General features: G+C 32.1%; 5 protein-coding genes across 5 annotated transcripts; all 5 read left to right on the top strand.

Annotated features, from left to right (window-relative positions):
- Positions 1-526: 526 nt before the first annotated feature.
- On the top strand, positions 527-3,614 carry LOC139772720 (odorant receptor 46a-like). The gene is made up of 5 exons (XM_071706606.1): positions 527-888; positions 1,642-2,022; positions 2,490-2,694; positions 3,167-3,322; positions 3,485-3,614. The coding sequence occupies exons 1-5, from the start codon at positions 527-529 to the stop codon at positions 3,527-3,529; spliced, it is 1,149 nt and encodes a 382-aa protein (XP_071562707.1). The 3' UTR covers positions 3,530-3,614.
- A 2,360-nt stretch (positions 3,615-5,974) lies between these two features.
- LOC139772619 (odorant receptor 46a-like) lies at positions 5,975-9,273 on the top strand. The gene is made up of 5 exons (XM_071706434.1): positions 5,975-6,402; positions 7,488-7,868; positions 8,344-8,548; positions 8,826-8,981; positions 9,144-9,273. The coding sequence occupies exons 1-5, from the start codon at positions 6,041-6,043 to the stop codon at positions 9,186-9,188; spliced, it is 1,149 nt and encodes a 382-aa protein (XP_071562535.1). The 5' UTR covers positions 5,975-6,040; the 3' UTR covers positions 9,189-9,273.
- Positions 9,274-10,589: 1,316 nt separating this feature from the next.
- On the top strand, positions 10,590-13,937 carry LOC139772616 (odorant receptor 46a-like). The gene is made up of 5 exons (XM_071706431.1): positions 10,590-10,951; positions 12,035-12,418; positions 12,890-13,094; positions 13,372-13,527; positions 13,690-13,937. Exons 1-5 carry the CDS (start codon positions 10,590-10,592, stop codon positions 13,732-13,734), a joined length of 1,152 nt encoding a protein of 383 aa, XP_071562532.1. The 3' UTR covers positions 13,735-13,937.
- Positions 13,938-14,941: 1,004 nt separating this feature from the next.
- Positions 14,942-18,538, top strand: LOC139772617 (odorant receptor 46a-like). Its single transcript, XM_071706433.1, has 5 exons — positions 14,942-15,303; positions 16,286-16,666; positions 17,142-17,346; positions 17,566-17,721; positions 17,883-18,538. Exons 1-5 carry the CDS (start codon positions 14,942-14,944, stop codon positions 17,925-17,927), a joined length of 1,149 nt encoding a protein of 382 aa, XP_071562534.1. The 3' UTR covers positions 17,928-18,538.
- Positions 18,539-19,146: 608 nt separating this feature from the next.
- LOC139772615 (odorant receptor 46a-like) lies at positions 19,147-22,674 on the top strand. The gene is made up of 5 exons (XM_071706430.1): positions 19,147-19,508; positions 19,982-20,362; positions 21,729-21,933; positions 22,227-22,382; positions 22,546-22,674. The coding sequence occupies exons 1-5, from the start codon at positions 19,147-19,149 to the stop codon at positions 22,588-22,590; spliced, it is 1,149 nt and encodes a 382-aa protein (XP_071562531.1). The 3' UTR covers positions 22,591-22,674.
- Positions 22,675-23,452: the final 778 nt, after the last annotated feature.

The following is a 23,452-nucleotide window of genomic DNA, read 5'->3' as shown; positions in this document are numbered from 1 at the left end:
CATTACGATAATAAAATAACATATCGTATCAGTGTATTTGTTTTATAATTCTGTTGCATTGTTAGCCACAATTCTGAGGAACCGATATTCCGAAATAAGGTGTGTGATTATAAATGCTTACAAATATTGCTTTCTAGTTATATTCTCACGTATCGTATATTGCATTCCGTTTAAGTAAGGTTGTCCAGTTTTTAACCCGCGATAGCATTGGACGCGATCTGTACATTAAACGTATAAAATCTTTCTTAATCGGATACATTCGGATCATGTATTCAGTGTTTACAATTTAAATCAGGTTGTGGAATTTAATACTTCACATCATCCATTCATACAACATTATTTTACCTTTTGTATTAAATATAATTTTTCTCATTATTACGTTACACTAAACATTTAATTAATTATTTAAAAAAAGATACTTTTTGCAATTCTGTAAACTACTTTTTTTTAGATACTTTACATGTAGAAAGAGGCTATACTTTTGTGAAATACTTCAATAAGTTGTTTGTAAAAAAGAGATACAAATATGCAAATACTTTCTTTAAATTTTCTAATACATACATTTTGTGGTATATGGCGACCTATTGAGTGGTCATCGAATGGTGCTAAGCTGCTGTATAATATATTTACCTACGGTGTAATATCTTCGGAATACTTTATGGTGTTAACTCAATTTATGGATATTGTACTTGTTGTCGACAATATCGATGATTTTACCGCTAATACACTATTGTTCTTGTCTATGGTTAACGTTTGTTGTAAAGCGACTTTCGTTGTGATACGTCGAAATGCGATCATCAACGTAGTGGGATCATTGTTGAAAGCACCACATAAACCTCGAAACGAGGATGAAGTAGCTATCCAAACGAAATTTGATAAGTTTATCAGGTGAGTTCGTATGTTTATTAAAACGTCCAAATATTAAACTATTAATATTATTGACTTAAAATGTTTATGTAATAATTTATATTATTATATATGTTAAGAATATATTATTTCTGTATCGCCCGAATTTGATCAGTATGGTATTGATCAATGTTGTTCCTTTAACACAAATTCCGGACCGTTTATTTCTTGCTAAATTACGTTCATCATATACTTCCGAATTATCATTTTTACATATAAGAAGATACGGTAATTTTCAACATTCTGTTTAATTACACTGTACAACAAGAAAAAAACACAAGAACGAACCTTGCAGCAGCATTTGATAATTTTTTGGACGCAGAAAACGCAGATCCCGTTTGCCAAATTGCTCTATCACGTCACAATTTTAAGATATTTGCAGTTAAAGTTGCAAAAATGGGCTATTTTAGTGTATTTTGGCATATTAATAACTACAATATGTGGCGTATCGGAAAAGTTTAATTGCAATCAAAATTAAGTATGTTGTTAGAACTTTCAGCCCTTAAAAGGAATTTTTTGTCGCTCATGGTTAAAAAGATATTGATGATTAACGTAGAGTCTATTGCGTCAAAATTGCGTCACATAGCTATTAAGGATCGATGAAGTATTTTTTTATTATGTTATTCAAATTTATAAGTTTTTCAGGTCGCTGAAAACTAATCTGATGTTAAAGTTGATAAATTAAAAATGGCAGAGTTAATATAGGGGATATTAATCTCGGTTCTATGTTTGCAGAACGTTCACGATAACATACGCTCTTATGGTGACGGGTGCCATTACAGGCATCACTATGGGATCAATATTAAAAGTTATGCATGGTCATATACCTAATCGAGTATGGCTCCCATGGGATTCCAATATACCTATGGTGTTCTGGTTTATATCTATTCATCAAATCATAACTACACTTTTCGCCTGTTACATAGATGTCGGCATGGATACTCTAATCTGCGGATTGTTTTTGCAAACGTGTGCTCAGCTTGAAATTTTCGAGAGTCGTCTTTACAAATTAATAATTAATAAAACAGTTAGAGATCTGGGACGTAAACTTTCGACGTCGAATAAGGACGAAGTGGAGATATCGGAAATCGTACGTCATCATCTCATCATTTACAAGTGAGTTATGTTTATATGCATGTTTATATTCAAATGCCTTTTTATACGTGTGTGCGCGATTGAGTGCCTGCGTATTTGAATGCTTGAATTAATTTCCGTATTTAAGAATCGCTATTGTCTATAGCGGCATAATCTTCAAGATTTATGACGAAAAGGTGTTGAAAGTAAGAAGATCATATAACTGACGTTATTTAATACTAATATACAATTGTCAAGAGAACGGAGCATGCATTTCAGCGTGATTTTATTATACGGACATTCCGCGATTAATTGTGTGGGACATTAAATAAAAATTAGATCTAAATGCTCGCTTAGAATTAAGTAGATTTTGTTTTAGTAAATGATACATACTAACATTTTTTTACAATTTTTGGACTTGTACAAATCATGTTATAAAATTATATATTGAAAGTGTAATTGCTTTACTCATATGCAGTATATGCAGAACTAACGTGAAACGATTATAGATACGCTAAAACGGTAAATATTATATACAACCAAGTGATCTTCTTTCAATTCTTTGAAAGCATAGTGGTATTATGTACATGCATTTATTACTTGACAATGTATATTAATGAACTGTTTGCATTAGCGAATTTTTTGGGATATACCATTGTCATGTTTGTACAAATCTACGTTTATTGTTGGTCTGCAAACGAAGTCATTCTTAAGGTAACAATTGATATAGTCTACAATCCATATCAAAATGATGTACCTTAGTTAAGAAATGGGACCTCGCAAGTGCTTTACCTGTTATAACTCACTTTTTTACAAGATTTCGAAGGATAATTTAGCGCTTTATAGAACGAGTAGATTTGAAAATAATCAATAGACCTGTATGCGTATATAAAATTTTTATATATAGAAGAAAGTTCCCTATTATGAGATAGGATCCTAATATGAGATGGCGGGGTTTTTTCATGATGGGATCAACAGATAGGGCCTATATAGGGCCTTTTAGCTTAACATATCTCATATTAGGATCCTGTCTCATAATAGGGGACTTTCCTCTACATATATATTATATATTATACACATATGTATATACGCATATAAATATATGTAATGCTAGTAATGTTAAAAGATATTGATAATTAGTCAGTATTATTACGAAGTGATAAATTTAATTATATTGTGTTGTTAGAGTACAAGTGTAGGAGACGCTATATATTGCACGGACTGGCCATTATTACCAGTTAACGAACAAAAGGACTTGCTGTTAATCATGATGCGAAGCACAATTCCTATAACGTTCACAAGCAGCTTTTTGATAACCCTTTCTCTTGAATCTTACGGCAGGGTTAGTAGTCTTGTTGTGATCAATATTTTGATAACAAAGTAAATACTTGTACGCGAAATTATATCAATGACTGCACATTTGTGGTGCATGTCGGAAAACGTACAAGTCAAAATTTTTATAACTGCACTGCTTTCTATTTTATTTCTCTAATTTTCCTTTCAGATCTTAAAAACGTCATACTCGGCATTTAATGTACTTACACAGTAAAGTATAAATAACCAAACATGTAATTGGGCATAATGATTATGTAGTTTTTCATAAATTAGTTAATAAATCCGAAAGTTTCTGTTTAGATATTTATTTCAATATTCCTCTGTATTACGAGTCCAGGAATAATGGCGCAAATTGAATACAAATATTTTACATAGTTTAATGAAATGCATGTTTCTAAATCTGGAAATTTCTGTTTGCGTATTTATTTCAACCTTACTATTATTTTGATTTTAAGAATATTAACGCGATGAACATTGCACGTACACATTTTACACTGTAATATCATGCACGTTTTGATTTGACGTACAAGCAGCACTAATTTCGGCTCTAGCATTAAAGTCAGAAAAGAATAATTTTGCAGGCTATATGCTACATGTGATGTACTGAGTATAGAATTAATACATTGTCGTTTTCCTGTACACTCGTCATACCTCGTAGGTCGACAAGCAACTTGAGAAATATGCTCTGACATTGAGTATATTATGCATCACATTCTTTATACGATCGTCTGGTATTTTTATGTAATAAAACGGGAAAGTCTCTATATGCGGAAGATACGATATTCTTCGTAGTTCCGATGGACAAGAGATATACAAATAATTGATTTAACTGGAATATAACAACGTGCGTGAATATAAAGGACGACTTCCCTCGATGACTGCAAGTAGAAAAACTTATATAATTGTAGTATTCGCATAAACGGAAAAGAGCGTGCACTCCATAATAAATGATTAAATGACTTCATGTCGATTTTTTAATGGCGGTAATTGTAGTAGGGTTGACAAAATGCTGAAGAGGGTAAAACTATACACAGTCTGTCGCAAAACGTGCTCGGTTACATTTAAGTGAAATTTATTGACCATTACGATAATAAAATAACATATTGTATCAGTGTATTTGTTTTATAATTATGTTGTATTATTAGTCACAATACTGAGGAACCGATATTCCGAAATAAGGTGTGTGATTATAAATATATTGCATTACGCTTATAAATGTATTGCTTTCTAGTTATATTCTCACAAATCATATATTGCATTACGTTTAAATAAGGTTGTCCAGTTTTTATCCCGCAATAGCATTGAACGCGATCTGTACATTAAACGTATAAAATCTTTCTTATAGTCGGAGAGCTGACGACACTTTTGTCCAAGTGATTTTGTAAAATACGATTTTCCGTTTTAACCTGCGTGGACGACTCTCCTTCGATAATCCGAACATCTGGCTGGCCGTACCTGGGGGGTTTAGAAGTACGCAGGTAAGAAAAAAACGGATTTTTAAGTCATAGTATAAGTCTTAATTTTTATCAGATATTGATAATAATTATAATTGATCACTCAGGAACATGCAAATAAATTGCCAGTTCAATTGCTCGGAAGAATTAGTCGCCAGGCTTAATTATAAATAATTAAAAATAATTATTTTCAAGTCATACTATAAAAGTCGGGTTTTTTTTACTAACAAGTATAGTGCTAACACATACCACCCAAAAAAAGCCAAATAAAAATTTTGGTGGCAACATCTCTAAAAAAATTATTGAAAATGCACAAAGCAAATCCACAAATTCGACACTTCAACAATGTTTCTTCAGAAAAGAAGACAATTGGACCACCACCACTATCTTCACAAATAACGCAACGCTGCGCCAGCAAAGCCATTTTTTTATTTTCACACACTATTTATTGTTTATCAATCTTTTCATAAATTGATACGATAATGATAGTTAATAATACACGTTTTTAAAAACTTATGGACGCTAAAAACAATTGAGGCCATCGTCAGACCCCTCCGCCGCGCACCGGCTCTGTGCATTTTCAATAATTTTTTTAGAGATGTTGCCACCAAAATTTTTATTTGGCTTTTTTTTGGTGGCATGTGTTAGCACTATACTTGTTACTAAAAAAAACCCAGCTTTTATAGTATGACTTAAAAATAATTATTTTTAATTATTTATAATTAAGCCTGGCGACTAATTCCCCCGAGCAATCGAACTGGCAATTTATTTGCATGTTCCTGAGTGACTAATTATTAATTATCAATATCTGATAAAAATTGAGACTTATACTACGACTTGAAAATCTGTTTTTTTTTCTCACCTGCGTACTTCTAAACCTCCCCAGGTACGGCCAGCCAGATGTTCGGATTATCGAAGGAGAGTCGTCCACGCAGGTTAAAACAAAAAATCGTATTTTACAAAATCACTTGGCCAAAAGTGTCGTCAGCTCTTAGACTATTAATCGGATCATGTATTCAGTGTTTCCAATTTAAATCAGGTTGTGGAATTTAATACTTCACATCATCCATTTATACCACATTATTTTACCTTTTGTATTAAATCTAATTTTTCCCATTATTGCGTTACACTGAACATTTAATGAATTATTTAAAAAAAGATACTTTTTGCAAATCTGTAAACTACTTTCTTTTAGATACTTTACATGTAGAAAGAGGCTATACTTTTGTAAAATACTTCAATAAGTTGTTTGTAAAGAAAGAGATACAAATATGCAAATACTTTCTTTGAATTTTCTAATACATACATTTTGTGGTATATGGCGACCTATTGAATGGTCATCGAATGGTGCTAAGCTGCTGTATAGTATATTTACCTGCGGTGTAATATCTTCGGAATACTTTATGGTGTTAACTCAATTTATGGATATAGTACTTGTTGTCGACAATATCGATGATTTTACCGCTAATACACTATTGTTCTTGTCTATGGTTAACGTTTGTTGTAAAGCGACTTTCGTTGTGATACGTCGGAATGCGATCATCAACATAGTGGGATCATTGTTGAAAGCACCACATAAACCTCGAAACGAGGATGAAGTAGCTATCCAAACGAAATTTGATAAGTTTATCAGGTGAGTTCGTATGTTTATTAAAACGTCCTAATATTAAACTATTAATATTATTGACTTAAAATGTTTATGTAATAATTTATATTATTATATATGTTAAGCATATATTAGTTCTGTATCGCCCGAATTTGATCAGTATGGTATTGATCAATGTTGTTCCTTTAACACAAATTCCGGACCGTTTATTTCTTGCTAAATTACGTTCATCATATACTTCCGAATTATCATTTTTACATATAAGAAGATACGGTAATTTTCAACATTCTGTTTAATTATTAAACGGCTTTTTATTAAAGGAGCTTCTTAAATATTATTTTAAACTAATTATTAAACATACAACTATAGGCGCCGACTTTGTGGGGGCAGAGCACTTTTTGTCCCACTAATAATTTTTATTGCGGCAGCGCCCTCACAATAATTTTGAAATTACGAATTTTGATAATGTCGTTCGTTTACTACAGCAGAAACAATATCTTGTGGATTTGCTGCCAGAGTTGGTCAAATTTGTAAAATTAATTTTAACGATCCGGGATTCCTATAACTACGTGTAATGCCGAACGGTTATTTCCTTCTTCAAGAAGGTTACTAACTTATTTACGAAGTACCACGACACAAAATCAGTTAAATTGCTTTAAGTATTTTACATGTACGTGCATATTTGAAAAGGCGATAAAGTTATATTTAAATGCTATTGCTAACGAGTTTATTAGTCGAAACGAAGTCCGTTGTGCAACCTTTTTACGATTAGGATAAATGTTAGTTTTCTTTCCAATTTTGTACGTACATTAAGTATTCGGTTTGTACCTACATTTTGTGGTACATGTAAGCATATAATATACATACTTTTTTATACTTCACCTTCCCTCCAAGTAATGTAAGGGTTACTAAAAAAAGCCATTATTTGAAATAAGAATTTCACGCATCTTGCACCCACCCCTCCAATATTTTTCCCAAGTTAGCGCCGCTGCATACAACACATATAGAACTTACAAATTAGTATTTAAATTTTTTAATTATAAATTTCTGTGAATTTTAAGTACAAATAATTTGTGCATTTATACAATTTAATCTCGGTTCTATGTTTGCAGAAAGTACACGATAACATACGCTCTTATAATGACGAGTTCCATTATAGCCATCACTATGGGATCAATATTAAAAGCTATGCATGGTCATTTACCTAATCGAGTATGGCTTCCATGGGATTCCAATATACCTATGGTGTTCTGGTTTATATCTATTCATCAAATCATAACTACACTTTTCGCCTGTTACATAGATGTCGGCATGGATACTCTAATCTTCGGATTGTTTTTGCAAACGTGTGCCCAGCTTGAAATTTTCGAGAGTCGTCTTCACAAATTAATAATTAATAAAACAGTTAGAGATCTGGGACGTAAACTTTCGACGTCAAATAAGGACGAAACGGAGATATCGAAAATCGTACGTCATCATCTCATCATTTACAAGTGAGTTATAACAGGTGTTTATATGCATGTTTATATTCAAATGCCTTTTTATGCGTGCGTGCGCTATTGAGTGTCTGCGTATTTGAATGCTTGAATTAATTTTTGTATTTAAAAATCACTATTGTCTATGGCGGTATAATCTTCAAGATTTATGATGAAAAGGTGTTAAAAGTAAAAAGATCATATAACTGACGTTATTTAATACTAATATACAATTGTCAAGAGAACGGAGCATACATTTCAGCGTGATTTTATTATACGGACATTCCGCGATTAATTGTGTGGGATATTAAATAAAAATTAGATCTAAATGCTCGCTTAGAATTAAGTAGATTTTGTTTTAGTAAATGATACATACTAACATTTTTTTTACAATTTTTGGATTTGTACAAATCATGTTATAAATTTATATATTGAAAGTGTAATTGCTTTACTCATATGCAGTATATGCAGAACTAACGTGAAACGATTATAGATACGCTAAAACGGTAAACATTATATACAACCAAGTGATCTTCTTTCAATTCTTTGAAAGCATATTGGTATTATGTACATGCATTTATTACTTGACAATGTATATTAATGAACTGTCTGCATTTGCGACTTTTTTGGTATATACCCTTTGCATGTTTCTACAAATCTACATTTATTGTTGGTCTGCAAACGAAGTCATTCTTAAGGTAACAATTGATATAGTCTACAATCCATATCAAAATGATGTACCTTAGTTAAGAAATGGGAACTCGCAAGTGCTTTATCTGTTATAACTCACTTTTTTACAAGATTTCGAAGGATAATTTAGCGCTTTATATGTAAGGTTGAAAATAATCGATAGACTTGTATGCGTATATAAAAATGTTTTTATATACATATATGTTAAGCTAATAATGTTAAAAGATATTGATAATTATTCAGTATTATTATAAAGTGTTAAATTTAATTATATTGTGTTGTCAGAGTACAAGTGTAGGAGACGCTGTATATTGCACGGACTGGCCATTACTACCAGTTAACGAACAAAAGGACTTGCTGTTAATCATGATGCGAAGCACAATTCCTATAACGTTCACAAGCAGCTTTTTGATAACCCTTTCTCTTGAATCTTACGGCAGTGTTAGTAGTCTTGTTGTGATAAATATTTTGATAACAAAGTAAATACTTGTGCGCGAAATTATATCAATGACTACACATTTTTGGTGCATGTCGGAAAACGTACAAGTCAAAATTTTTATAACTGCATTGCTTTCTATTTTATTTCTCTAATTTTTTTTTCAGATCTTGAAAGCGTCATACTCGGCATTTAATGTACTTACACATTAAGGTATAAATAACCAAACGTGTAATTGGGCATAATGATTATGTAGTTTTTTATAAATTAGTTAATAAATCGGAAAGTTTCTGTTTAGATATTTATTTCAATATTACTCTGTATTACGAGTCCAGGAATTATGGCGTCAATGCACGCAAATGAATACAAATATTTTACATAGTGTAATGAAATGCATGTTTCTAAACCTGGAAATTTCTGTTTGCGTATTTATTTCAACCTTACTTTTATTTTGATTTTAAGAACATTAACGCGATGAACATTGCATGTAGACATTTTACACTGTAATATCATGCACGTTTTGATTTTACGTACAAGCAGCACTATTAAAGTCAGAAAAGAATAATTTCTCAGGCTATATGCTACATGTGATGTACTGAGTATAAAATTAATAGATTGTCGTTTTCCTGTACACTCGTCATATCTCGTAGGTATACAAGCAACTTGAGAAATATGCTCTGACATTGAGTATATTATGCATCACATTTTTATCGCTACCCTCGCCTTGTATTTTTATGTAATAAGACGGGAAACTATATGCGGAAGGTACGATATTCTCCGTAGTTCCGATGGACAGGAGATATACAAATATTTTATTCAACGGGAATACAACAACGTGTGTAAATATAAAGGACGACATCCCTCGACAATTGCAAGCAGAAATTGCAAGCAGGAAAACTTATAAAATTGTAGTATTCGTATAAACGGAAAAGAGCGTGCACTCCATAATAAATGATTAAATGACTTCAGGTCGATTTTTTAATGGCGGTAATTGTAGTAGGGTTGATAAGATGCTGAAGGGGGTAAAACTATACACAGTCTGTCGCAAAACGTGCTCGGTTACACTTAAGTGAAATTTATTGACCATTGTATTTGTTTTATAATTCTGTTGTATTATTAGTCACAATACTAAGGAACTGATATTCCGAAATAAGGTGTGTTATTATAAATATATTGCATTACGCTTATAAATGTATTGCTTTCTAGTTATATTGCAGTTATATCTCACAAATCATATATTGTATTACGATTAAATAAGGTTGTCCAGTTTTTATCCCGCGATAGCATTGGACGCGATCTGTACATTAAACGTATAAAATCTTTCTTAATCGGATCATGTATTCAGTGTTTTCAATTTAAATAAGGTTGTGGAATTTAATACTTCACGTAATCTATTTATACAACATTATTTTACCTTTTGTATTAAATATTTTGTATTAAATATATTTCTCATTATTGCGTTACACTAAATATTTAATTAATTATTTAAGAAAAGAAAAAATCGCTTTTTGCAATTCTGTAAACTACTTTTTTTTAGATACTTTACATGTAGAAAGAGGCTATACTTTTGTGAAATACTTCAATAAGTTGTTTGTAAAGAAAGAGATACAAATATGCAAATACTTTCTTTAAATTTTCTAATACATACATTTTGTGGTATATGGCGACCTATTGAGTGGTCATCGAATGGTGCTAAGCTGCTGTATAGTATATTTACCTGCGGTGTATTATCTTCGGAATACTTTATGGTGTTAACTCAATTTATGGATATAGTACTTGTTGTCGACAATATCGATGATTTTGCCGCTAATACACTATTGTTCTTGTCTTACGTTAACATTTGTTGTAAAGCGACTTTCGTTGTGATACGTCGAAATGCGATCATCAACGTAGTGGGATCATTGTTGAAAGCACCACATAAACCTCGAAACGAGGATGAAGTAGCTATCCAAACGAAATTTGATAAATTTATCAGGTGAGTTCGTATGTTTATTAAAACGTCCCAATATTAAACTATTAATATTATTGACTTAAAATGTTTATGTAATAATTTATATTATTATATATGTTAAGCATATATTATTTCTGTATCGCCCGAATTTGATCAGTATGGTATTGATCAATGTTGTTCCTTTAACATAAATTCCGGACCGTTTATTTCTTGCTAAATTACGTTCATCATATACTTCCGAATTATCATTTTTACAGATTTTAAGAAGATACGGTATTTTTCAACATTCTGTTTAATTATTAAACGGCTTTTTATTAAAGGAGCTTCTTAAATATCATTTTAAACTAATTATTTAACATACAACTATAGGCGCCGACTTTGTGGGGGCAGAGCACTTTTTGCCCCACTAATAATTTTTATTGCGGCAGCGCCCCCACAATAATTTTGAAATTACAAATTTTGATAATGTCGTTCGTTTACTACAGCAGAAACAATATCTTGTGGATTTGCTGCCAGAGTTGGTCAAATTTGTAAAATTAATTTTAACGATCCGGGATTCCTATAACTACGTGTAATGCCGAACGGTTATTTCCTTCTTCAAGAAGGTTACTAACTTATTTACGAAGTACCACGACACAAAATCAGTTAAATTGCTTAAGTATTTTACATGTACGTGCATATTCGAAAAGGCGATAAAGTTATATTTAAATGCTATTGCTAACGAGTTTATTAGTCGAAACGAAGTCCGTTGTGCAACCTTTTTACGATTAGGATAAATGTTAGTTTTCTTTCCAATTTTGTACGTACATTAAGTATTCGGTTTGTACCTACATTTTGTGGTACATGTAAGCATATAATATACATACTTTTTTATACTTCACCTTCCCTCCAAGTAATGTAAGGGTTACTAAAAAAAGCCATTATTTGAAATAAGAATTTCACGCATCTTGCACCCACCCCTCCAATATTTTTCCCAAGTTAGCGCCGCTGCATACAACACATATAGAACTTACAAATTAGTATTTAAATTTTTTAATTATCTGTGTGAATTTTAAGTACAAATAATTTGTGCGTTTATACAATTTAATCTCAGTTCTATGTTTGCAGAACGTTCACGATAATATACGCTCTTATATTGACGAGTTCCATTATAGCCATCACTACGGGATCAATATTAAAAGTTATGCATGGTCATATACCTAATCGAGTATGGCTGCCATGGGATTCCAATACTGCACCTATGGTGTTCTGGTTTATATCTATTCAACAAATCATAAATACACTTTTCGCCTGTTACATAGATGTCGGCATGGATACTCTAATCTTCGGATTGTTTTTGCAAACGTGTGCTCAGCTTGAAATTTTCGAGAGTCGTCTTCACAAATTAATAATTAATGAAACAGTTAGAGATCTGGGACGTAAACTTTCGATGTCGAATAAGGACGAAGTGGAGATATCAGAAATCGTACGTCATCATCTCATCATTTACAAGTGAGTTATGACAGGAGTTTATGTGCATGTTTATATTCAAATGCCTTTTTATGCGTGCGTGCGCGATTGAGTGTCTGCGTATTTGAATGCTTGAATTAATTTCTGTATTTAAAAATCATTATTGTCTATGGCGGTATAATCTTCAAGATTTATGATGAAAATGTGTTGAAAGTAAAAAGATCATATAAACTGACGTTATTTAATACTAATATACAATTGTTATGAGAACGGAGCATTTCAGCGTGATTTTATTATATGGACATTCCGCGATTTATTATGCGGGACATAAAATAAAAATTAGATCTAAATGCTCGCTTAGAATTAAGTAGATTTTGTTTTAGTAAATGATACATGCTAACATTTTTTTACAATTTTTGGATTTGTACAAATCATGTTATAAAATTATATATTGAAAGTGTAATTGCTTTACTCATATGCAGTATATGCAGAACTAATGTGAAACGATTATAGATACGCTAAAACGGTGAACATTATATACAACCAAGTAATCTTCTTTCAATTCTTTGAAAGCATATTGGTATTATGTACATGCATTTATTACTTGACAAAATATATTAATGAACTGTCTGCATTTGCGCCTTTTGTGGGATATACCATTTGCATGTTTCTACAAATCTACGTTTATTGTTGGTCTGCAAACGAAGTCATTCTTAAGGTAACAATTGATATAGTCTACAATCTATATCACAATGATGTACCTTAGTTAAGAAATGGGAACTCGCAAGTGCTTTACCTGTTATAACTCACTTTTTTACAAGATTTCGAAGGATAATTTAGCGCTTTATATGTAAATTGGAAAATAATCAATAGACCTGTATGCGTATATAAAAATTTTTATATATACATATAAGTTATGCTAATAATGTTAAAAGATATTGATAATTATTCAGTATTATTATGAAGTGTTAAATTTAATTATATTGTGTTGTCAGAGTACAAGTGTAGGAGACGCTGTATATTGCACGGACTGGCCATTACTACCAGTTAACGAACAAAAGGACTTGCTGTTAATCATGATGCGAAGCACAATTCCTATAACGTTCACAAGCAGCTTTTTGATAACCCTTTCTCTTGAATCTTACGGCAGTGTTAGTAGTCTTGTTGTGATAAATATTTTGATAACAAAGTAAATACTTGTGCGCGAAATGATATCAATGTCTGCACATTTATGGTGCATGTCGGAAAACGTACAAGTCAAAATTTTTATAACTGCATTGCTTTCTATTTTATTTCTCTAATTTTCCTTTCAGATCTTAAAAACGTCATACTCGGCATTTAATGTACTTACACAGTAAGGTATAAATAACCAAACGTGTAATTGGGCATAATGATTATGTAGTTTTTTATAAATTAATTAATAAATCGGAAAGTTTCTGTTTAGATATTTATTTCAATATTACTCTGTATTACGAGTCCAGGAATAATGGCGTCAATGCACGCAAATTGAATACAAATATTTTACATAGTGTAATGAAATGCATGTTTCTAAACCTGGAAATTTCTGTTTGCGTATTTATTTCAACCCTACTTTTATTTTGATTTTAAGAATATTAACGCGATGAACATTGCACGTAGACATTTTACACTGTAATATCATGCACGTTTTGATTTTACGTACAAGCAGCACTAATTTCGGCTCTAGCATTAAAGTCAGAAAAGAATAATTTCTCAGGCTATATGCTACATGTGATGTACTGAGTATAGAATTAATAGATTGTCGTTTTCCTGTACACTCGTCATATCTCGTAGGTATACAAGCAACTTGAGAAATATGCTCTGACATTGAGTATATGCATCACATTCTTTATACGATCATCTGGTATTTTTATGTAATAAAAGGGGAAACTTTGCGGAAGATGCGATATTCTTCGTAGTTCCGATGGACAAGAGATATACAAATAAATTATTCAACTGGAATATAACAACGTGCGTGAATATAAAGGACGACTTCCCTCGATGACTGCAAGTAGGAAAACTTTTACAATTGTAATATTCGCAAGAACGGAAAAGAAGGTGCATTCCATAATAAATGATTAAATAACTTCATGTCGATTTCTTAATGGCCGTAATTGTATATAGTAGGGTTGACAAGATGTTGGGGTGGGTAAAACTATACACAGTCTGTCGCAAAACGTGCTCGGTTACACTTAAGTGAAATTTATTGACCACTAGCTTGATACACCCGTGCTTCGCTACGGTATCCGTGGAACACGTTTTACCCCTTTTCATCCCGTTAGGGGTCGAATTTTTAAAAATCCCTTCTTAGTGGGTGCTTACGTCATGAGAGGAATACACTATCCGAATTTCATGTTCCTAGGTTCAGGGTTTCGGGCTGGGCGTTAATGAGTCAGTCAGTCAGTCAGTTAGGACATTTGTCTTTATTTATTGACCATTACGATAATAAAATAACATATCGTATCAGTGTATTTGCTTTATAATTCTGTTGCATTGTTAGCCACAATTCCATCAATAAGTTGTTTGTGAAGAAAGAGATATACAAATATGAAAATACTTTCTTTTCAATTTCTAACATATACCATTTGTGGTATATGGCGACCGATTGAGTGGTCATCGAATGGTGCTAAGCTGCTGTATAGTATATTTACCTACGGTGTAATATCTTCGGAATACTTTAGGGTGTTAACTCAATTTATGGATATAGTACTTTTTGTCGACAATATCGATGATTTTACCGCTACTGCACTATTGTTTTTGTCTATGGTTAACGTTTGTTGTAAAGCAACTTTCGTTGTGAAACGTCGGAATGCGATCATCAACGTAGTGGAATCATTGCTGAAAGCACCACATAAACCTCGAAACGAGGATGAAGTAGCTATCCAAACGAAATTTGATAAGTTTATCAGGTGAGTTCGTATGTTTATTAAAACGTCCCAATATTGAACTATTAATATTACCGACTTAAAATGTTTATGTAATAGTTTACTATTATATATGTCCAGCAAGTATTATTTCTGTATCGCCCGAACTTGATCAGTATGATATTGATCAATGTTGTTCCTTTAACGCAAATTCCGGATCGTTTATTTCTTGCTAAATTACGTTCATCATATATTTCCGAATTATCATTTTAAACTAATTATTAACTATAGGCGCCGACTTTGTTGGGGCAGAGCACTTTTTGCCCCACTAATAATTTTGTTGTGGCGGCGGCGCTTCCACAATAATTTTGAAATGACGAATTTTGATGATGTAGTTCGTTTGTTATAGCAGGTATAATATGTTGTGGATTTGCTGCCAGAGTTGGTCAAATTTATAAAATTAATTTTAACGATCCCTATAACTATACGTGTACTGCCAAACGGTTATTTTCTTCTTCAAGAAGGTTACTAACTTAATTACGAAATACCACGACACAAAATCGGTTAAATTGCTTAAGCATTTTACATGTACGTGCATATCCGAAGAGGCGATGAAGTTATATTTAAATTCTATTGCTAACAAGTTTGTTAGTCGAAATGAAGTCCGTTGTATAAAACTTTTTACGATTAGGATAAGTGTAAGTTTTCTTTCCAACTTTGTACGTACATTAAATATTCGGTTTGTACCTACATTTTGTTGTACATGTAAGCATATAATCTACATACTTTTGTATACTTCACCTTTCCTCCATTTAAGAGTTACTAAAAAAGACCATTATTTGAAATAATAATTTCATGCATATCTTGCCCCTCCCCCCCAATATTTTTCCCAAGTTAGCGCCACTGCATACAACACATATAGAACTTACAAAACAACATTTAAATTTTTTAATTATAAATTTCTGTGAATTTTAAGTACAAATAATTTGTGCGTTTATACAATTTAATCTCGATTCTATGTTTGCAGAACGTTCTCGATAAGATACTATTTTTTGGCGACAGGCTCCGTTGCAGGCCTCACTCTAGGATCAATATTAAATGCTATGGATGGTCATTTACCTTATCGAATATGGCTGCCATGGGATTACAATATACCTCTGGTGTTCTGGATTATATCTAGTCATCAAATCATAACTACACTTTTCGCCTGTTTCATAGATGTCGGCACGGATACTTTAATCTTCGGATTGTTTTTGCAAACGTGTGTCCAGCTTGAAATTTTGGGGAGTCGTCTTCACAAATTAATAATTAATAAAACAGTTAGAGATCTGGGACGTAAACTTTCGACGTCGAATAAGGACGAAGTGGAGATATCGGAAATCGTACGTCATCATCTCATCATTTACAAGTGAGTTATGTTTATATGCATGTTTATATTCAAATGCCTTTTTATACGTGTGTGCGCGATTAAGTGCCTGCGTATTTGAATGCTTGAATTAATTTCTGTATTTAAATATAGCTATTGTCTATAGCGGTATAATCTTCAAGATTTATGACGAAAAGGTGTTGAAAGTAAAAGGATCATATAATTGACGTTATTTAATACTAATATACAGTTGTTAAGAGATATATAGGTACCATTTGCATTTCAGCGTGATTTTATTATATGGACATTCCGCGATTAATTGTGTGGGACATAAAATAAAAATTAGATCTAAATGCTCGCTTAGAATTACGTAGATTTTGTTTTTAGTAAATGATACATGCTAACATTTTTTTACAATTTTTGGATTTGTACAAATCATGTTATAAAATTATATATTGAAAGTGTAATTGCTTTACTCATATGCAGTATATGCAGAACTAACGTGAAACGATTATAGATACGCGAAAACGGTAAACGTCATATTCAACCAGGTGTTCTTCATTCAATTCTTTAAAAGCATATTGGTATTATGTACATGCGTGTTTCACTTGACATCGCATATTACGGAACTGTCTGGACTTGCGACTTTTTTGATATATACCATTACCATGTTTGTACAAATCTACATTTATTGTTGGTCTGGAAACGAAGTCATTCTTAAGGTAACAACTGATATATTCTACAATCCGTATCAAAATGATGTACCTGAGTTAAGAAATATTGGAACTCGCAAGTGCTTTACCTGTATAGCTCACTCTTTTACGAGATTTCGGAGGATAGTTTAGCGCTTTATACATATGTTATGTTAGTAATGTTAAGAGATACTGATAATTATTCAGTATTATTGCAAAATGATAAATTTAATTATATTGTGTTGACAGAGTATAAGTATAGGAAATGCTATATATTGCATGGACTGGCCATTACTACCAGTTAACGAACAAAAGGACTTGCTGTTAATCATGATGCGAAGCACAATTCCTATAACGTTCACAAGTAGCTTCTTGATAACTTTTTCTCTTGAATCTTACGGCAGTGTTAGTAGTCTTGTTGTGATAAATTTTTTGATAACAAAGTAAATACTTGTGCACGAAATTATATCAATGACACATTTGCGGTGCATGTCGAAAAACGTACAAGTTGAAATTTTTATAACTGCACTACTTTCCATTCTATTTATCTAATTTTTTTCTTTCAGATCTTGAAAGCGTCATACTCGGCCTTCAATGTACTTCAACAGTGAAGTATAAATAATCAAACCTGTAGTTGGGCATAATGATTATGTAGTTTTTCATAAATTAGTTAATAAATCCGAAAGTTTCTGTTTAGATATTTATTTTAATATTACTCTATTACGAGTTCAGGAATACTGGCGTTAATGCGCACGCACACTGAATACTTATATTTCTTAGACACTGTAATGTTATGTACAGTTGTAATGCAAGCAGTACAAACTTACAATTAGTTTCAGCATAGAGTCAAGAGAGAAGAATTTCTTAGTCTATGCCATGAGATCTTGCGAATAGGGTTGGTATATAATTATTGTGTATACTTGTAGTCGGCATACGTGCAGACAGTTTATTTAGCAAATAACTGAATGTTTTATACATCTTCGCTACATTGCGTGGTATATATTATGCAATATGATAGGGCTCTTCGAGAAATACTATCTTCCGCTCAGTTCAGATAAATATGAAGATGTACAAATAATTTATTCAATGAGAACATAACAATGTGCGTGACTGTAAAGGACGGTACCTCTCGATGATTGCGAGTAGAAAAACTTTCAGAATTATATATAGTATGCACAGAAGATGAAAAGAACGAGTACTCCGTAATAAATATCTAAACGACTTCACGTTTCGATTTTTTAATGACCATTATTATTGTTACTGGGGTTAGAAGTTGATCGAAGTATGTAAAACTACATAGTCCGTTACAAGACGTCCTTGCATGGTTACATTTAAATAAAACTTATCGACGTTCACGATAGTAAAACACGTTGTATCTATAATATTTGTTAATTGTGTTGTATTAGTAGCAAGATGTAAGACGCGATATTTTGAAACAGGTGCGCGATAAATACTTAGAAATATTACTTTCTAGTTATATTCACACGATTTAAGATCGTCCGATTCTCAAACCAAAGTACGCGGTCTATGAGTTGAGTGAATAAAATTTATCGCTGACATTTACATTCAGTGTTAAGTGTGTGATTTAATCATCAGTTTGTGGAATTTACTAATTTATCAATTTATTTCGTGGAATATTATACTGGCTTTTGCATTAAATTTAATTTTCCTTACAATTATCTTATATGTATGTTTCGTTGGCTATTTAATCTGGCATGTATGATAAAAGATACTTTTCGCAATGCTTTAAACCTTTTCTTTATGTGTAGAAAGAGACTATACTCTTGTGCAGCACATTGATAAGTTGTTTGTAAAGAAAGCGATCCAAATATGCAAATACTTACACTACAATTTTTAGTGTATAACTTTTGTGGTTTATGGCGACCTAGTGAATGGTCATCAAATGTCGCAAAACTATTGTACAATGTATTCACCTTTGTTATAATATCTTCGGAATACTTTGTGGTGTTAACTCAATTTATGGATATAGTACTTATTGTCGACAATATCGATGATTTTGCCACTAATACTCTAATATTCCTGACTCTTGTTGCCGTATGTTGCAAAGCGACTGTCGTTTTGATGCGTCGGAATGCAATTATCAATTTGATGCGACTATTGATGAAAGCACCGTGTAAACCTTGTGACGAAGACGAATCGGCGATACAAACAAAGTTTGATAGGTTTATCAGGTACGTATAATTAATTAGAAAATTTTATGGTGGAACATTAACGTAGTTTGCACGAATTATCGCAAGAATGTAGTTCGTTTACTGTATTTTACATATTTCTTTTTGTCCTCGACCTAACTAAACATGCGGAATGTTATATTTTTAGCGCTCCCTACAGGACCTTTATTAATTGTTGGACTTTATTCATTTTATATATACTTTTAGAATAATCACGGTCATATAGACTTAATGACTTAATAAATAATTATATTTTGTTGAATTAACAAATATTGTGTGTATAAAATAAATTAAATAAATATTATTTTAAAGCAGTATTACACATACACACACGCACAAACACGCAACCACAGAATAATTAAATCCTGTCATAAATTAACGCAAATTTTCGTTACATTTACAAAATATGAGTAAATTTTAAATGTCGTAAATGTGTACAAAAGTTATTAAATATAACTTTCTTTCTGTATTTACAGGTCATATTCTATAAAATACGCACTTTTGGCGACTAGCGCCGTTACAGGCACTACAATAGGATCAGTATTAAATGTTATGCAAGGTCATATACCTTATCGAATATGGCTGCCATGGGATTATAATATACCTCTAGTTTTCTGGATTATATCCATTCACCAAATTGTATCTTTACTTTTTGGCACAATGATAAGTATCGGCACGGATACCTTAATCTTCGGATTGTTTTTGCAAACGTGTTGCCAGCTTGAAATTTTCGAAAATCGTCTTCACAAATTAATAATTAATAAAACAGGTAGATATCTGAAACATGGTCTCTCTTCATCGAATAAAGACAAAACGGAGATATCGGAGTGCATACATCATCATCTCAGCATTTACGAGTAAGGGCCATTCTACAATACGTCGCAAACGATGGCAACTGCTAGTTGAAAAGTGTTATTTCCATGTTGCGCTTGTCAAAAAAGAGTTGGCGAATTTTTAACTTTTTTGGCGACAGTAACTGGCAATCGGCAATCATGCAGAAATAACACTTTTCAACTGGCAGTTGCCATAGTTTGCGACGTATTGTAGAACCAGCTTAAGTCATGTAAAACTCCGTGCATTTCATGCATATATGATGTTTGTTCAAAAAATTTTCGAACTTTTTAAATTATTTTCCGGGCGTATCTATAACTTATTCAGCTCTGTCGTCTTCAAAATATGTTCCTTCTCGGTTGATACACCACAAATTTCTAATTCTGGAATTAGTTCTAATACGCGTCTTTCGGGATCGCGCCTAAGTCTGTCTGTGATCTTCCGCCTTTCAACGTGGATATATCTAGAAGTGGAAACGACGTTGGTAGTTCAGTCAAATTGTCGGGAAACCAATGCTTTACCTGGAAAAAAATCCAACATTCAAAATTCCTTTTGGGGGGTGTTGGGGGCATGTAGAAAAGGTTAACTCTAAGTTGGCGAGACAAAATATGCGGAGGCTTTTCCGCCATCTTGAAAAAACAAAAAAAATCGTTTTTTTGCAATAACTCGGCTCCCTGGAAAGCTACAGAGAATTCTCAATTCTCAATTCTCAATTCTCAATTCTCAATTCTCAATTCCCAATTCCCAATTCCCAATTCCCAATTCCCAATTCTCAATTCTCAATTCTCAATTCTCAATTCCCAATTCTCAATTCTCAATTCTCAATTCCCAATTCCCAATTCTCAATTCTCAATTCTCAATTCCCAATTCTCAATTCTCAATTCTCAATTCTCAATTCCCAACTTAGAGTTAAGCTTTTCTACATGCCCCCAAAAGGAATTTTGAATGTTGGATTTTTTTCCAGGTAAAATGACAATTTGACTGGACTATGGGAATGATGTATCAATCGAGGAAGAACATATTTTAAAGGCAACAAGGCTAAATAAGTTATAAATATACCAACAAAAATTATAAGAAAAAAAGTCGGGTATTTCTTTACAGATCTTGTATTTCAAATGTCTCTTTATGTGTGCGTGCATATTTAAATGCGTTGTTTTCTGTAAAAAAAATTAATATTATTTATGACAGTAATCACTGTGATTTATAATGAAAAGATTATAGTGAAAAGTTGTAGTATAACTGATATCATTTGATATCAATAAACAATTAATACGGGGTCGAAAACAGGGAGAAATTTAGATTTGTACAAATCATGTTATAAAATTATATATTAAAAGTGTGACAGCTTTACTCATATGCAATATATACAGAACTAACATGAACCAATTATAGATACGCCAAAGCGGTAAACGCTATATTCAACCAAGTGTTCTTCGTTCAATTCTCTGGAAGCATACTGGTATTATGTACAAGTGTGTATTACTTGTCAACTCATATTGCGGAACTGTCCGGACTTGTGACTTTATTATTATACACCATTGGAATGTTTGTACAAATCTACATACTTTGCTGGTCTGGAAATGAAGTCATGCTTAAGGTAATCTATACCAAAATCTACAATCTACACCAGAGTGATGTATTTTATTCAGGTAATAGATACTCACGAACACTCGATTTTTAACATAATTTCGAGAGAAATTAATGATTTACCTGGCACTAGTCTATATACGTATGTATATATAAATTTTTATATATATGTACATATGCATGATGTTTATGCGTGCGTACGTACGTGCGTGTGTGTACACACTAATGCTAGTAATATTAATAATATTGATTACCATTCGGTATTATTGCAAAGTGATAAATTTAATTATGTTATGTTGGCAGAGTACGAGTGTAGGGAACGCTATATATTGCATGGACTGGCCATTACTATCAATTGACGAACAAAGGGACTTGCTGTTAATCATGATGCGAAGCACAATTCCAATAAAGTTTACTAGCAGCTTCTTGATAACACTGTCTCTTCAGTCTTACAGCAATGTTAGTAGTTCTGTTATAAATTCTGTTATAAATTGATGACAAATCAAATACTTCAATGCAAAATTATGTCAGTGACACATTTGTGGTGCATATCGAAAAATATAAGTCGAAATTTTTAATAACTGCACTGCTTTCTATTCCATTTCTCTCATTTTCCTTTCAGATCTTAAAAATGTCATACACGGCATTCAACGTGCTTCAAAAGTGAAATATAAATAAACAAACGTGTACTTGGGCACGATATTTATGTAGTTTTCCATAAATTAATTAGTAAATCCAAAATTTCTGTTTACGTATTTATTTCAATCTTAGCCCTTATTACTATTCCAGGAATGCTGAGGTTAATGTACGCACATTGAATACTTACATTCTACACATTGTAATGTACAATTCATCAATTTCAAGCGACATTAATTTCGCTTCAGTATGAAGTCAAGAGGGTGGAATTTCTCAGTATATGCCATATGTGATGTATTGTGTTGCGAATAGGGTTGGTATATAATTATTATGTATACTTGTAGTCGGCATACGTGCAGACAGTTTATTCAGAAAATATCTAAATGTTTTATACATCTTCGCTGCATTGTGTGGTATATTATGCAATATGATAGAGCTCTTCGAGAAATACTATCTTCCACTCAGTTCAGATAAATATGAAGATGTACAAATAATTTATTCAATGAGAACATAACAATGTGCGTGACTGTAAAGGACGGTACCTCTCGATGATTGCGAGTAAAAAAACTTTCAGAATTATAGTATGCACAGAAGATGAAAAGAACGAGTACTCCGTAATAAATATCTAAACGACTTCACGTTTCGATTTTTTAATGACCATTATTATTGTTACTGGGGTTAGAAGTTGATCGAACTATGTAAAACTACATAGTCCGTTACAAGACGTCCTTGCATGGTTACATTTAAATAAAACTTATCGACGTTCACGATAGTAAAACACGTTGTATCTATAATATTTGTTAATTGTGTTGTATTAGTAGCAAGATGTAAGACGCGATATTTTGAAACAGGTGCGCGATAAATACTTAGAAATATTACTTTCTAGTTATATT

The sequence above is a fragment of the Temnothorax nylanderi genome, unplaced genomic scaffold (genome assembly GCF_030848795.1).
Source record: "Temnothorax nylanderi isolate EJ_2023f unplaced genomic scaffold, tnyl_v1.0 TNYL_tig0052_pilon, whole genome shotgun sequence".
NCBI classification, from domain to species: domain Eukaryota; kingdom Metazoa; phylum Arthropoda; class Insecta; order Hymenoptera; family Formicidae; genus Temnothorax; species Temnothorax nylanderi.
The sequence above is the reverse complement of the archived record's forward strand: the minus strand, read 5'-3'. Positions and strand labels throughout refer to the sequence as shown.

Bases quoted from the DNA above. Each gene is read 5' to 3' on its own strand.
- LOC139772615 (XM_071706430.1), top strand. From the start codon at position 19,147: ATGCAAATACTTACACTACAATTTTTAGTGTATAACTTTTGTGGTTTA. The intron at 19,509-19,981 runs GTACGTATAATT...CTGTATTTACAG, and splicing joins AAGTTTGATAGGTTTATCAG to GTCATATTCTATAAAATACG. The intron at 22,383-22,545 runs GTTAGTAGTTCT...TTTTCCTTTCAG, and splicing joins CTCTTCAGTCTTACAGCAAT to ATCTTAAAAATGTCATACAC.
- LOC139772619 (XM_071706434.1), top strand. From the start codon at position 6,041: ATGCAAATACTTTCTTTGAATTTTCTAATACATACATTTTGTGGTATA. The intron at 8,549-8,825 runs GTAACAATTGAT...TTGTGTTGTCAG, and splicing joins CAAACGAAGTCATTCTTAAG to AGTACAAGTGTAGGAGACGC. The intron at 8,982-9,143 runs GTTAGTAGTCTT...TTTTTTTTTCAG, and splicing joins CTCTTGAATCTTACGGCAGT to ATCTTGAAAGCGTCATACTC.
- LOC139772616 (XM_071706431.1), top strand. From the start codon at position 10,590: ATGCAAATACTTTCTTTAAATTTTCTAATACATACATTTTGTGGTATA. The intron at 10,952-12,034 runs GTGAGTTCGTAT...CTATGTTTGCAG, and splicing joins AAATTTGATAAATTTATCAG to AACGTTCACGATAATATACG. The intron at 13,528-13,689 runs GTTAGTAGTCTT...TTTTCCTTTCAG, and splicing joins CTCTTGAATCTTACGGCAGT to ATCTTAAAAACGTCATACTC.
- LOC139772617 (XM_071706433.1), top strand. From the start codon at position 14,942: ATGAAAATACTTTCTTTTCAATTTCTAACATATACCATTTGTGGTATA. The intron at 15,304-16,285 runs GTGAGTTCGTAT...CTATGTTTGCAG, and splicing joins AAATTTGATAAGTTTATCAG to AACGTTCTCGATAAGATACT. The intron at 17,722-17,882 runs GTTAGTAGTCTT...TTTTTCTTTCAG, and splicing joins CTCTTGAATCTTACGGCAGT to ATCTTGAAAGCGTCATACTC.
- LOC139772720 (XM_071706606.1), top strand. From the start codon at position 527: ATGCAAATACTTTCTTTAAATTTTCTAATACATACATTTTGTGGTATA. The intron at 889-1,641 runs GTGAGTTCGTAT...CTATGTTTGCAG, and splicing joins AAATTTGATAAGTTTATCAG to AACGTTCACGATAACATACG. The intron at 3,323-3,484 runs GTTAGTAGTCTT...TTTTCCTTTCAG, and splicing joins CTCTTGAATCTTACGGCAGG to ATCTTAAAAACGTCATACTC.